This window comes from Hydra vulgaris, chromosome 10 (assembly GCF_038396675.1).
Source record: "Hydra vulgaris chromosome 10, alternate assembly HydraT2T_AEP".
NCBI lineage: Eukaryota > Metazoa > Cnidaria > Hydrozoa > Anthoathecata > Hydridae > Hydra > Hydra vulgaris.
Window position 1 is genome coordinate 29897233 of NC_088929.1, and position 15268 is coordinate 29912500.

Sequence of the window (15268 nt, forward strand, 5' to 3'; positions counted from 1 at the left end):
CTAGTTTTTTTCTGAGTGTCCTCATCATCGTCTTTATCACCGTCGTCGTCTTCATCATCTTCACTCTTACTTTTGCAGTTTTCAGATTCAGTACCACTGTCTGTGGTAGACAGGACTTGTGATGTGGAAGGTATTGCTGTTCCAGACTGGACTTTCCTTCTCTTGCAAGGGTGAATGGTTTCTTTACTTGCCACTTGTCCTGTTGAGTACCCCCACCTGTCCTTTACTTTCTTTTTGTAGGTGGTATAGACGTTTATCTTCCGAGGATAACCACTGGCCATTCACTTTCGTGATGTCAAATAATGCATTGAGAACATCATATTTTCCACGCTTGACACATTCATCATAGACCTTCAGCACCTTCATAAGCTTTGCTCTTATCAATTGATCAGACACACGTGGAAAATTCAGTTTATTGTCCCACAATTTTGTAATTTCCTTAGAAATTTGGTCTATTCGTTCTTTTCTTCCTTTAACATATGCTCCGAGAAACTGGTATCTTCCTACGATCTGCAATTGAAGTGGTATTCTGGATTTTTCATCGAGTAAATGTTCTTCTACAGCCACGCTTCCTCTTCTTCTGTGTGACTCTTGAAATCTCACCAAATTTTTAGTTTAAGTCTTCTTGTTCTTTGTTACTGTGGTATGACTTTTCTTGTGAGACATCATATAATAATGTTACGACTTTACAGATAGCTGAGCGTAAATATCCGTTTAATAAAGTCGTTTAATTAATAAAATACTTTAACTGTATAGTAATCCAATTATAGTTCGATAATCCAGTCAATGTTGATAACAGTTCGATAATCCAGTCCGTATCCTAACGATAATGCTACAACTACTTATACTTCGTACACTTACAGCGTCTTTAGTTCGCTACAGTAGTTCCTTATTAGCTCAGTTACACGTAGAGTACTTCATAGAACTATTCACATTATCAACACTGAGCTCTGACAGCAGCTCGCTTATATAATTATTTAGAGCTTCCAGAATGTTCTACTAAGTTCTATAATCTTCTACAGTCTGTTACAGTCGTCTATATCACCGTGGTAACACAATGACGTCATTACATAACAATTCCAAGTATTTGCCGGCACACGGCCGTTTCGTTGCCATGGTAACGTGTGGCGTTATATTTATAAATTCATAACAAAATAATGAAATAAATAGAATTAGGCTGAGAATTAAGCTTAAGAATAAAACATCGGTCAAAAATGAATGTATAAAAATGGTAAATCAAATTTTTATTTTGGGGGTATCCTTTTTTTGTTGCAGAAAGCTATTTGGGCCTTTTTTCATGATTTTAGGTAAAAGTTCATCGATTTATGATACAGGAAACATTTTATTTGAAAAAAAATTAAAAAGTCATATCCCTAATATATATATGTGTGTGTGTGTGTGTGTGTGTGTGTGTGTGTGTGTGTGTGTGTGTGTGTGTGTGTGTGTGTGTGTATATATATATTGTAAGTTGAAGTAATATACTCTAGACGCACAATTTTTTTTAGTAATCTTGGCTTTTCGATCACCTTTTTTTTTGTAATTATCTTAATGAAATTAACATCATAAAAATATTAATGTTTTACATTACAATTAATATTATTGATTTCTAATAATCATGAACTCTTAAACTGTTCAGGGGAAATTAAATGCTTTTAAATTAGAGTAAACTAGAATTAAATTAAGTTCTTTTAAATTAGAGTTAGCAGATTGATAAAATGATAAAAAAATCTTTTGATAAAAAAAATGACAATAAAATATCAAGTTTAGAGAAATTAGTTAAAGCTATGGAAAAGAATTTCTCAGATTTCCAGCACTTAAAAACTCTAGATAGGTTACTGTGACTAAAAAATGATCACCAAAGCAAGTATCATTAGTAAATACAGCTGTCAATGAACAAGAAAGAACAAAGAAACAACAAAGAACTGTCAAAGAACAAAAGGAAGTAAAGAGCCAAGAATGTAATAATTTATGGAATAGCTGAATCAGAGAAATCTTTAAAATCTTTAAAAATTGCAGATGATCACAAAATAATTGCTTAACTATTTTGTTATCATCCAACCAATTATGTGTCTATATAGAAATGCAACTTCATTGAATAATTAATTGGAGGAATTTAAGGTATTATATAGTGATGCAAATTATCAGAGTAATGGAAACTAGGCTTAAAGAGATTTCCAATTATAAATTTAAAAGGTTACTTTTTGTATAGAAAAGATTGTAATAGTGGTAGAATTAACAATGGTGTTGCAATATACATAGATATCAGTTTTGTATCTTATCAAGCTGATAATAAAACTTTGTGTTCCAACAAAATTGTTATTTGTAACGATAATTACTTATAAGAATGTATATACTGACCAACAGACCAACTTGTTTCTCCGCACAGCGGCATTGCTCATCAAGGTTATAGAGTTGAGAGAGGTTATAACCACTATTAAGTAGCCTCCTCATCTGTAGTGGCCTTCTCGGCCTTCTCGGAGGTGAATAACAACAACAACAAAAAATTGAAATCTTTAACAAAGTTTTTGAAACTGCAAGATCCTATGTTGATAAACGCAAATTCAAGGATATTATAATTATAGGGAATTTTATTATTCCCAACATTAAATGGTCCAATGGTGTTATTAAATTGATTGAAATTAGATGTAACTCTCATAAATACATTTTTATGATATTTTAGATAAGCACTTTTTTGTTCAACATGTTTCTTTTCTAACATTTCAGTTATCCAACAATGAATGCCTTAACACTCTTGACTTATTATTTACAAGAGAATAGTTTGAATTGAATCACATCCAGTTCTAGGAAATATTGAATCACACCCAAAAAAGAATTTAAGAAATTAATAAAATAAAATATAAACCCTCAGGTTTTGCAACAGTTTAAACCCAAGGTTATTATACAAATAAGTAAGTAGTCAACAAAAGATCAATAATTTGATTAGAACATTACATGATAAAAATAGAATTGTAATAAATGACCCAAATCAGATTGTATATTTACTTAATAACAAGTTCGAAGAAAAAAATAATATTTGCTGAGGAAAAAAAAGTCTTTAATTCTGAATTTAGGTGGCGCCCAAATACGACCAGCACTGTTGGAAAATGGTCTAAACAAGCCTCTTATATATATACATAAATATATTCAAATGTGTATGTATACACATACATGTGTGTATACACACACATGTATATATATATATATATATATATATATATATATATATATATATATATATATATTCATATATATATACATATATACATATATATATACATGTATATATACATATATAATATACATATATATATATATATATATATATATATATATATATATATATATATATATATATATATATATATATATATATAAATATATGTATATATATATATATATATATATATATATATATATATATATATATATATATATATATATATATATATATATATTGATACACGCACACACGTGTGTGTGTAAATTATGTTAAATAAAAACAAATAACTTCCTAGGCTTTTAAAATAATTCACATATTTATATAGCTCTGGTTTCATTTATTTTGTTTAATCTCATTGAGCCCTCTTATTGAAGATACATGTATATTAGGGTGTAGCGATTTTGAAAATTTTTGAAATTTGATTTGCCTGAGCAGCAAATCAATATCTTTTGGTGAAAAAAGAACCTTACTCTTTTTTTTTTTAGTTTAGATGAGTTCTTGAGGTTCCTCTTTGGATTCTAAATTTTTGATGGGTCCTAATATTGTTCAGAATTTTTTTTTTTAAACTATATCAACTTGATACTTAAAAGAAGCAAAATAATATGCTGATTTTGAAAATAATATTTGTTTTTATTAAAAAATTAAAATTAAAAAAGTAGAGTTGTTTTTTTCATTAAAATACCCCGTCCTCAACAAAACGGGGGTTTTAAGGTGTATTTTTGCAAGTATTTTTTTAAATAAAAAATTTTTCTAATAAAATTATTATTTATGAAACAAGCATTTTTTTCTGCTTTTTTTGAGTCCAAGGTTGATATGGTTTAGAAAAAAAAAAATTCAAAAATATTAGGACCTGTCAAGAATTTAAATTCCAAAGAGGACCCTCAAGATCTCATCAAAATCAAAAATTATTTTTTTACTTTTATCTTATAATTAATAGACATTGATTCGTGTCTCAGTAATATTGGTTTTTAAACTCTTTTTTTTTTGCTATGAAAATCGCTCCACCCTAATGTATATATTTACACACATAAACATTTTAATTTTTTTAAATTGTAATGTATATATATATATATATATATATATATATATATATATATATATATATATATATATATATATATATATATATATATATATATATGTATATATATTTTTATATATATATATATATATACAGTGCTCGAAGTAGAGAAAAAAAAGTAACGGTATGGTGTTCGGTAAATTAAAAATACCATCCCGCCTAATCATTGTTATATATAGAGATTTAAAAAAAGGTGGCGGGATGGTTTGTACTTTATAAAAAGGTGACAGGATGGCATCCCGCCCCACTTCGAGCACTGCATATATATACATATATATATTAGCCTTCTGAATTATATTATAAAAAAAAAATAAAATTAAAGTTTAAAAAGTTAATTTTAAAAAAGCTTGTTTTTTCTTAAATGAATTTTTTTAACTATATTTTTATAAACAATTTACCAAACCTACCTATTTTTTGTCCTATTGAGTTTTGTTCACTTTTTTTTTTAATAAACTTTAGCGAGTCTACATCTGTTTTCTTTTTTATATTTAATAACATTATATAAAATGCATATAAAAATAATTAAATTATATTTAAGTGGATGCCTGAGTCTCCAAGGTATTTACTAATATCAAATCGTCATGAAGAATTGTTTGAAATGCTTAAAAAAATGGCAAAAATGAATGGAAAAACCCTACCTCGGGGAAGTTTAGCAAAAGTGGAGTATAATGTTAGTTTGTTTTTTGTTTTTTTTAATATTATTAAGTTTAGATTTCATTACAACAAGTTGCAGTAACTTGATATTTCATTTAAGGCTTTTTTAAAAATGTTTTCAGGTTAATCAAGGCAAGATATTAGAGCTTTTTTTACCGAAATGGCGCTGGACAACAGTAAAGTTGATGTTTATCTGGTTGTGAATTTTTGTTTAGTTTTAAAAACAATTTTACTTATATTTTTTTATTGCATCTATTACATTAGATACGATTATATCAACAACTTTTATAAGCTTAATCAATCAATCTGTATATTCTAGAACAATTTTTGCAATTTATATATAAATATATATATATATATATACATATACATATATATATATATATATATTTATATATATATATATATATATATATATATATATATATATATATATATATATATATATATATATATATATATATATACTAATTTAATAATGCTTTCCAATTTGAGTCATTTTATTAATAGGTTGCTTTTTTTTTTTTTTAATTTATTTTACTCCCAACAAAGATTGCAAACAGCCACTAATAAATTTGGGAGTTACTAGAAAACAAAAAAATAGAATTAAAGAGCAGTTGTTTTAGTCGACTGAATTCTTGAAAAGTTTCTAGTTTAGTGAGTCAGGAAAATATGAAGACGGGAAAGAGTTTCGAAGCATTAAATTGTGGTGGTAAAAAATTAGACAAATTAAAGCTTTTGAACTTAATGAGGCAGATACAATAAAAGGGATGCAACTTTGCTGAATAACAAGTCAAACAAGAATGAGTTTTGATTAATTGAACTAGAGATGATAGCTTGTGTGAGTAGCAGCCATGATATTTGTAGAAAAGTGGAAGAGATGTAATCTTGTGATGATGGCAGAGTGGCTTAAGTTTGGCCTATAGAGCAGGTCATTTACTATACATTTTTAGACCTTGTCTAGAAAAGAAAAAACATCATTAGAAGAACCAGCCCAAATATGATAACAGTATTCCAGACAGGGATGAATAAGAGATTTTTAGAGATAGAGAATGGAATCAGGAGTAAGATAATCTTGCAATGATGACAGAATAGCTCAAGTTTGGCAGATAGAGCAGATCCATGTACATGTACAATGCATTTTTAGACCTTGTCTAAATAAGAAAAAACATCAGTAGAAGAAGCAGCCCAAATATGACAACAGTATTCCATACAGCAATCAACAAGAGATTTGTCAAGGTAGAGAATGAAATAAGGAGTTAGAAAATTGTGTGCAATTATCATACTCCTGACTATGAAGAGAAGCAATCTAAACCTTAGCATATGCTAACTTTGCAATAGATGGTATGTATGATTTCCATGAGAGGTCAGTTGTGGATGATAATCTAAATAGGCTTAAAGAAGAGAACCCAGTGGGAACCTAACTTCTTCTATACAAGAAGGTAAAAACCATGGTGTAGAATGAGGCTTGACTTGAAACTGACAAGAAGGAATAAAAACTTCTATACCTGTCTGGATCCAGGAAGTTATTTAGAAGGCATATTTACCAGCAGAGAGAGGAAGGATATCAACCCAAGGACCATCACAAAGAAAATCATGAAAAGAATCCTAGTCAGCTTTAGAGTAGTTGAACTATAGGATAAATCCTAAGAAGAAGTACAAGATGAAAGATTTTAAGAGATTATTAGGGTTGTCTTAATTGTTGTCATGTCACAAAGTTAACTATTTGAGTAAAAGATTGAGAGATTTGATCAGAAATCACATCTAAACGAGTGTAATCTTGAGAAGAAGAAAACTGATAAAGAACAAAGACAAAGGTGATCGAGTGCAAAGGTGTTAAGCAGAAGAACATAAAAGTCAGAGGGTTTAAACCTGATTTTTTGACAAATAGATAAATTGAGGCATAAGCATATGTCCAAGCCAAGCATGTGTCAAGCATGTGGAGTCTTTGTAAATCAAAGAATAGGAGCCATCAATATCTGTAGACAAATATATATATATATATATATATATATATATATATATATATATATATATATATATATATATATATATCAACAGATATTGATGACTCTTATTATTTAAGTATGGTGAATAGTATGGTGAATTTTGCAAAATGTAAGGTTTAACTGAGAGAAAGATTTGTTGAAACAATTAGGTATTGGTGATGGTTTTTTATGTTTAATATTATAGGTTACTTTAAGCATGGTTTAAATTATAGAGAACTTGACTAATTCCTAGATAGAGCATGGTATCCCAAGCAATGAAATATGCAGTTGTCTCAGTCCTGCTAATCAACATAAAGTTGTAGTTTAGGGCTCATTATGTGACAGCAGAACATGGATTAGGTTGCACTGGATTAGATGTTATCAAAAGCAGGGTGATCATGATGACCATATGCCAGACCTGACATAAACTTGTATAGCTACTTCAAAAACATTTATACATAAAATACAGTTAAATACATATAAAATACAGTTAAACTTATCAAGTTTATTTTAAAATATTTGTCTAAACATTTCTAAAAAAAATCTTTAATAACAAACCTTTTTTTACCTTAGAAATGCTATAAAAATCCTAATAATGAACAAACATTTTTTGCTTTTTTTATTATTGCATAATTACGTAAATATTTTATAAAGCAATATTTTATTTTAAATGTACAAGATGTTTCTACTACTTTTGTTTACTTGTTAATTTACTGTATTACTTTTATATGGTAGTATATCATTATGTATTGTTTTATAAAAGTTATTTACGAAATCTGAAAAAGCAAATGACTTTTTTTTAAATGACTTTTATGTCTGATGCTTAGCTACATTATTCTCATTTTACTAAATCTTGTATCTTATTTCAAAAGTTAGGCTCATTAACAGTCTCATTAACAGTGTTATTGACAAAGGTAAGTTCAACATTTCATTTTTAATTCATGGCTCTGATCTTCTTACCTCTCCCTAGGTAGGGCAGAAAATTTGCAAAGGACTTTTCTTCTAAATTGACTTTTAAAACTAATGGTCACACTCATCTATTCCAGTTAAACAAGTTAAACCTTTGTTAGTTATTTAAATTGCTCCAGCTTTTATTTTTAAAGTCATATATCAATTAAGCTCTTCTATGGCTTGTGGTCCAGACAACATTCCTGTCATAGTCTTACAAAAAAGTTCCTCAGATATGCTATTAGTTTGGTGTTCTATGCTTCTTTGCAAAATTTTCTTTTGTTTCCCCAATATAAATTCCCCCACACAAACATGTAAACTTGTAAACCCCAGGGCTACTATTTGGTATTAACTTAGACTTGTTATTACAAAAAATTGTTTTTAAATCAGGTGGTATTGTTAAGATAACTTTAATATTATATGGTTTTAGTACTTTGTGTAGTTTCGGTCCAAGTGTTGGTAACCAAGGTAGTTTTATAATTGCAACATTTTCTAGTTTTTTTGCAAATTTATTGTTAGGATCGTTTTTATTTTGCGGCAATTGTTTCTAGGTCTGTGATAATTTGCAGCAATTTTATCTTGGTTTGATCTTTTATGACCGTTTTCAACAAACATATCTATTTTAAACTGAATCTGATTGTTAATGTAGTTTTAGGAGCAGATTTTGGTGGCTCATGATATGAAACCTTTAAAAACTCCAGTACTTATTGCACAGTTGATATTTGAGTTGGGTGTTATTTGTATATTTGTTGTTACTTTTTTATGGTGGAATTTAAAATATAATGGTAGTTATTTGTGTTAGTTATTTTTAATTAAAATAATTTGGTTCTCTCTATTCATTTTTAATCTCTGACATGTACTGAGTATTGCAGTCTTGTTGATTTGTTAAGCTTTTCAACTGATTCAAATCTGGCATGGCTATCATTAACATACCTTATATAATATTTTGTTAAAAATTTGTTAATTTTTGCAATATGCAGAGCTCTTGTTTCTAATTTTTGTAAGAATCTCTGCAATAACAACCATCTATAATAATCCAATTAAACCTGGGTTAGGTATGGTTTTAATGTTATTTTTATACAAAAAGTAGAATTGATTAAGACAGTTCTATTAATTGGTGGATCTCAGTAAGCGTTAATTTGGTCCTTGTTTTAAGATCATTTTTATAATTGTTAAGAAAATCAATTATCATGGGTATGGCTTTATTAATTGGTATTGATGAATACAATGCTATTACATCATATGATGCATGAATTTCATCTGGGCTGACACACCAGGATTTAGCTTCATTGACAAATAATATAGAATTCAACAAGTGTGTTTTGTTAGGGTAGCTTGAATGATTTTAACAATATACTCTGATGTTCCATACAGAAGAGTGCCGATTGTAGAAACTACTGGTCCCATTAAATAATTTTTTTTGGCCTATGAGCCTTTATAACTCCATAAAGTGGGGGAATGCAATAGATATAACTGAAAATACTTTTTTTTTTATCAAATTTGTTTTCTATTCTTAATTTGCACAATAATTTCTAGAACTGTATTGTAAATTTCTTTTTTTCTACATATATTTATATAGAAAAAAAAAAGTTTTATAGCAACTTCTATAGAAATTATTAGACATTCTATAGAATTTATATAGAATTTTTATAGAATTTCTATAGGTCATATGTTTCAAAAGTTTATAGAAATTCTATAGAACTTTTTTTCCTGGGCATAGTTTGTTATATTAATTTATACATATTGAGTTTTTAACTTCTTTATCAAGTTTCTGAAAAGCATCAAAATCATTTAAAATCAATTTGTCAAATGGAAAAATATTTAACTTATCTCTATTTTTTTTTAATTATTCAACACAAATCTTTGTTTTCTTCTTAAGTTCTCTGGTAGTTTATGTTTTAGTGATTTTGTCAAAATTCTACTAACATTTTGTCATGTGTTATCTACATCAGCTTTTTTGTTTTGTTTCTTTAAATTCAAGGCAAATTACTCAATACTCTTGAGTCGTTAATAAAAGAGGGGGGCAGGTTTATTAATTTTTAGAAAATTTTCCCACCAACCACAAGGTTATTAAGACCCTCCCTCCCCCATTTATAAATTTTTACTTGTTATCAACAGCAAACAAAAAAAATCAGTGAAAATTGGCCTTAAAAATTAGAAAATAATTTTTTCAGTCACTGATAAAAACAAAAACTTTCAGTGTAAACAGGCTTTGAAAATCACCGACCAAGTAAATCTTGATTTGTCGGAAACGAGCTTTTGGTTTATTTCTCACCAAAATATAAATCTTATTTCAGCATATATCCTATTTAATTATTATAAAACACCTGTTAGAAAATGCTTTACGCTAAAAAATTTTATAAAAATACTTTTATTGTAATATTAAAAGTTTCCCAACCCCACTTTTATTAAAAACCCTCCCCCCTCCCCCATTCTGTTTATTAGATTTGAACTAAAATTCCCACTTACCCCTCTCCTTTTCCCCCCTCTCCTCCTCTCCCTTGTATTAAGGGCTCTAGAGTAGGTGTTAACATCTCCATAAATGGTAATTTTCTATAAGAAGGTGCAAAATTAGGATCCAAATTTAAAAGCTCATTGGTGGCAACATCTAGTTCAATTTGAGTGAAGTTTAAAACTCCAATTATCGTAATTTTTCGCAAAGCATTCTTATTTGATTTAATTATGAACATATAAATGTTTGGTGTTTGCTTTAAGGTTAGATATCTTAAATACCAAAACATGCTTGATCCACCCCATATATATATATATATATATATATATATATATATATATATATATATATATATATATATATATATATATATATATATATATATATATATATATATATATAGAGGGGTGGATCCAGCATCTTTTGGTATTTAAGATTTTTTTTTTTTAAATATCTTCGCTTCCAACAAGGCTGCAAGCAACCACTAATTAAAGTTGGAAGTTACTGGAAGAGAAAAGATGAAGATTGTAGAGCAAGATAACGACTGATGGACGACTTAAAAGATTGCAAATTATATGAATCAGGAAATATATACATATATAGCTTGTGTATAATATAAGCTGTATTATATATATAATTAAAATGACGTAAGAATTAAAAAAAGAATAATAAAAAGATATAAGATAAATCATAATTAAATTTGTTTGTTCAAATTTTGTATTATTTTAGGAAAATAATATACCTCATGCCATTATTGTTATTTGTTAATAAATTTATTGAAATTTTATAAATTATAAAAATCTAGGTTGGTTTTATCATTTTCATATTATGGAATAGCTTTATTGTCAACAGAAATCTTTCAAACAAACATTAATGGGTGTAATCCACACTACATTTCCAGTATGTATTTTAATAAATCTTGTTTATTCGCTTATATTAAATGTGGTCAGGTTGTGTAAACTTTATTGAAAATCATAAATGCTTAAAGAGCACCATTTACAATATTATTTACTTACAGCAATGTGTTTTTTAGACTCTGCAAAGACTGTTTGTGTGAGACTTACCAACAAAGATTATGTTGATTTTATGTGGACCTGTCTCGCTGAATTTCCAGGTTAGTTGTTAACTTTTATGTAGACTTGTTTTGTTGAATTTTCAGGTTAGTTGTTAACTTTTATGTAAAAAAATGTATTTATGGTGATGATGATGACTTTTTTTTACTTGTTACAGGACTAATAGTAGCAATTTTTTTATCTGAATTGTTCAGTCGTAGAATGGCAATTATAATTTTGCTTGGAGGTTCAGCTTTTAGCTATCTATTGTTATTAATTTGTTTTTCAAGGTTATACATTTATACTTTAATATTTGATAAATCTAATTTTATTATTAACTTAAACATTACTATTTTTATATTTCAAAGGCTAATTTTTATTTTTTATATTATTTTAATTATATTACTAGGACTATCACATCAGTAATTTTATTTGGTGCACGAGGATTTTGTGTAGGTGCTTTCCAACTTGTTTTTGTGTATACTCCTGAGGTATGTTTTAATCTACATGTAATGTACATGTTTTTGATTAGTATGTAATTTATCAAAGTTGTTTAGAATTTTGTGTTTTGTTGTTGTTTTTTATAGGTATTTCCAACAAATGTTCGTGCTGTTGGGTTAGGTTTTTGCAGCATGCTATCAAGAGTTGGTGCAGTGATAACACCATTTGTTGCCCAGGTTACGCTCTGTTTGTTTTTTGCATAAATAAATCTCCTATTAGCTGCAGTTTTTTGCAGTTGAGCAATGCTAAAGTTCAACTATCTTGAATTCTAAAATTTGCAACTTATTTACTACTAAATTTAATTTGGGCTTTGCAGGTACTTATATGGAAATCATTTTTTTGGGTTATTGGTGTGTATACAAGTTCTCTCCTTTTTGCTGCCATGTTTGCGTTTTTGTTAAATATTGAAACAAAAGGGAAGTTGCTAATGGTAAGTTTTTCAATATAAATAAAACAAATTCTTAATCTTATCTAAACAGTACTTTGTTATTGCTGTTCAAAAATCATTTTGTTGGCTTTAAAAATATAATTTATCGATGTAGTTTCTTTTTGGAATTACACAGGCTGATACCATTTTGGAATCAAAAACCACTCATTATGCTTATTATTTATTCAGTTAGAGTTTGAAATTTATATATTTAAACCTAACACAGTCATAATTTAAAAGAAAATGTCTTAAAATAAAATAGAAACAAAAGAATTCATAAAAAAGGAAATTGAACAGGATTTTTTTTATGATTCTATATAATAAGAAACTTAGAACTGAAGAAAAAGAAAAAAGTAACTTTTTACTAACATGTTGTTGCGATTTTTTCAAAAAAATATTTTTAAAAACTGCTGTTCATAAAAAACTTTCAACTAAAATTGTTTTAGTAAAATTGTTAGGAAAGTTGTTTTATTTTAAACTAACCCAGCAAGCACATCAACGTTGAAATAATGTTGAATAAAAATTGAAATTTGTCATTGAAAACTTTTTAATTTTTGGTTTAATTTTGAAAAAAATTTGAAACTTGAATTTTTTTCACTGTTTACAATATTTCTTATCTGTGCAATAACAGTAATTTACATTTTAAAAAATTGTCAAGGTTTGCCCAAGATTATTCAGATTGAAATATGTACAATTCAAAAACTGCAATAGTGGACTTTATAAATCTTAATACATCAATACCATCTTAATACCTATATTAATTTAATTAAATTTAATATAATTAATTTAAATTAATTAATAATAATTTATATATCTTAATACCTTTTTACAAATGTAGTACTTTGTTATAAGCCTTTTTTTCATTCTGTAAACATAAATAACTGAATTTCAAATCAATGCAAATAAAGTCTTAACAATAATTTAGATATTTTTAAAACAAATAGTTAAAGATAAAAATTATGTACAAGATGCTCTTGATAAAACCATTCCATAGTTATCTATTATTGTTATATTGATATTGTTAAGTATTGTTATCTTCCACTATTATTGATATCATTGATAGTATTGTTATCTTCCACTATCATTGTCATCACTTTTTATTGTCATTACCTTTTGCATCAGAAGAAAATTTTGTCCACAAAATTTTCTTTTGATGCATGACTTCTCCTATCCAATTGCAAATGGTGCAAATTTTAAACAGTCTTACTTATAGTGTCTTTTTTAATCTTAAAACGTTGGTAACTGTGTAAAAAATTTTTAATTTTATTTAAAAACTACTTTTAAAAGACTTAAATATTCTGACTTGACTGATGGTTGTTTTTTTTTTTGACATTTTTTACAAAACAAGCTATAGAGGTTGTTTAGAACATAACGTTAGAATCAGGTAAATGTGGATGAATCTGTTAGTCAGAGATCTCAGTATTTAATAATAAGGCTTTTGTACTGTTTACATTTTTATACAGTTAGCAAGCATTAATATTATTCAACAGTAAAAATTGAAAAAACCAAAAACAAATCATTTGAAGTATATATATATATATGTATAACATATAGCAACCACTATTGTGTTGGAAGTTACTAGAAAAAGAAAATGGAGTTTATAAGCGAGGAAACAGTTAATAGAAGATTTTAAAAAAGTTAAATGTTGCATGAGTCAGGAAAACGTGAAGATGGGAAAGAGTTCAAAAGGACTGAATAACGGGGAAAAAGACTAGACAAATAAAAGTTTTTAGAGCATGCACGTATATATACAGTAGCTTGCAAAAGTTTAGAAACACCTACTTTTTTTCAGTTTTTAACGCATAACTTTTCACAAACTTTCTCAAATAACCTGAAATTTTTACTGAATGTGCTCTATATTATAACAATTCAAAATCCATTTCACAAAATTTTTAAAACTCACCAGTCAATTAGTTTTTATTGTTTTTTTGAAAAGGCTTCTGTGCAAAAGTTTAGAAACAGTATAATAACCTGCAGTTATATTAGGTTTTTGTAAACAAAAGCATTATAAAAGGTCAGGTTTTTTCTGAAATTTATTATTTGAATTAACTTGAGATATTTCAAAAGCAATGAAGTATAACTAATTGAGAAATTATTTGTGAAGTTTTTTAATTTAATTAGGTAGTGATATTTTAAAAGCATGGGAAAGGCTAAGGAAGTTTCAGATGAAATAAAGAAATTAATTACAAAAGCTGTGGAGAAAAAAATGACTTACAAAAGGATTTCTGAACTTTACAACGTTTCTAAACCAGGAATATGTCACATTATGAAAAGGTTTCATCAGCGCAAAACTATTGAAAGCAAACCTCGCTCTGGAAGACCTAAAGTTACAACTGAAAAGGCTGATTATTAGTAAGGTTTTGCAAGAATAATTCTCGCATGACTGCTGTCGAACTTAATTCAATTATGCATCAGTTTCATGGCACAAACTGTAGCGTTGATACAACTAAACGTTGATTACAACAAAATAATCTGTATGGTCGCTGTCCAGTTAAGAAACCTCTTGTATCTGCGAGAAATTTAAGAACCAAAATAAAATTTGTGAGAGATCATCTTAGTTGGACAGTTAATGATAATCAAAGTTTATGCTATTCAGTAGTGACGGAATTAGATATGTCAGACATCCAATAGGAGATGTTATGGTTTGGGGGTGTTTTAGTCGTGACAACCTGGGTCCCATTCATCGCATAGAAGGTATTATGGACCAGAGAGTTTATTTAGACATAATGAAGAACATTATGCTGCCCCATGCAAAGGACAAAATGAATCGCAATTGGATCTTTCAACAAGATAATGACCCAAAGCATTGTGCCAGATCTGTTAAGGAATAATTTCAATCAAAAAAAGGCAACGTTCTTGAATGGCCTTCACAGAGCCCAGATCTCAAATCCATTGAGCATCTTTTGGAGTACATTGACAGGCAATTAGTTGGTAGAAAACCAACC

General features: G+C 27.7%; 1 protein-coding gene across 1 annotated transcript in view; it reads left to right on the forward strand.

The window, feature by feature from the left end:
• The window catches only part of LOC100200067 (synaptic vesicle 2-related protein), a 126453-nt gene that overhangs the window by 44587 nt on the left and 66598 nt on the right, over positions 1-15268 (forward strand). The window contains exons 9-16 of the mRNA XM_065808552.1: positions 4840-4971; positions 5078-5151; positions 11149-11243; positions 11377-11457; positions 11574-11685; positions 11805-11886; positions 11983-12072; positions 12213-12326. Coding sequence (XP_065664624.1) covers positions 4840-4971; positions 5078-5151; positions 11149-11243; positions 11377-11457; positions 11574-11685; positions 11805-11886; positions 11983-12072; positions 12213-12326 — 780 coding nt within the window. The remainder of the gene's footprint in view (positions 1-4839; positions 4972-5077; positions 5152-11148; positions 11244-11376; positions 11458-11573; positions 11686-11804; positions 11887-11982; positions 12073-12212; positions 12327-15268) is intronic.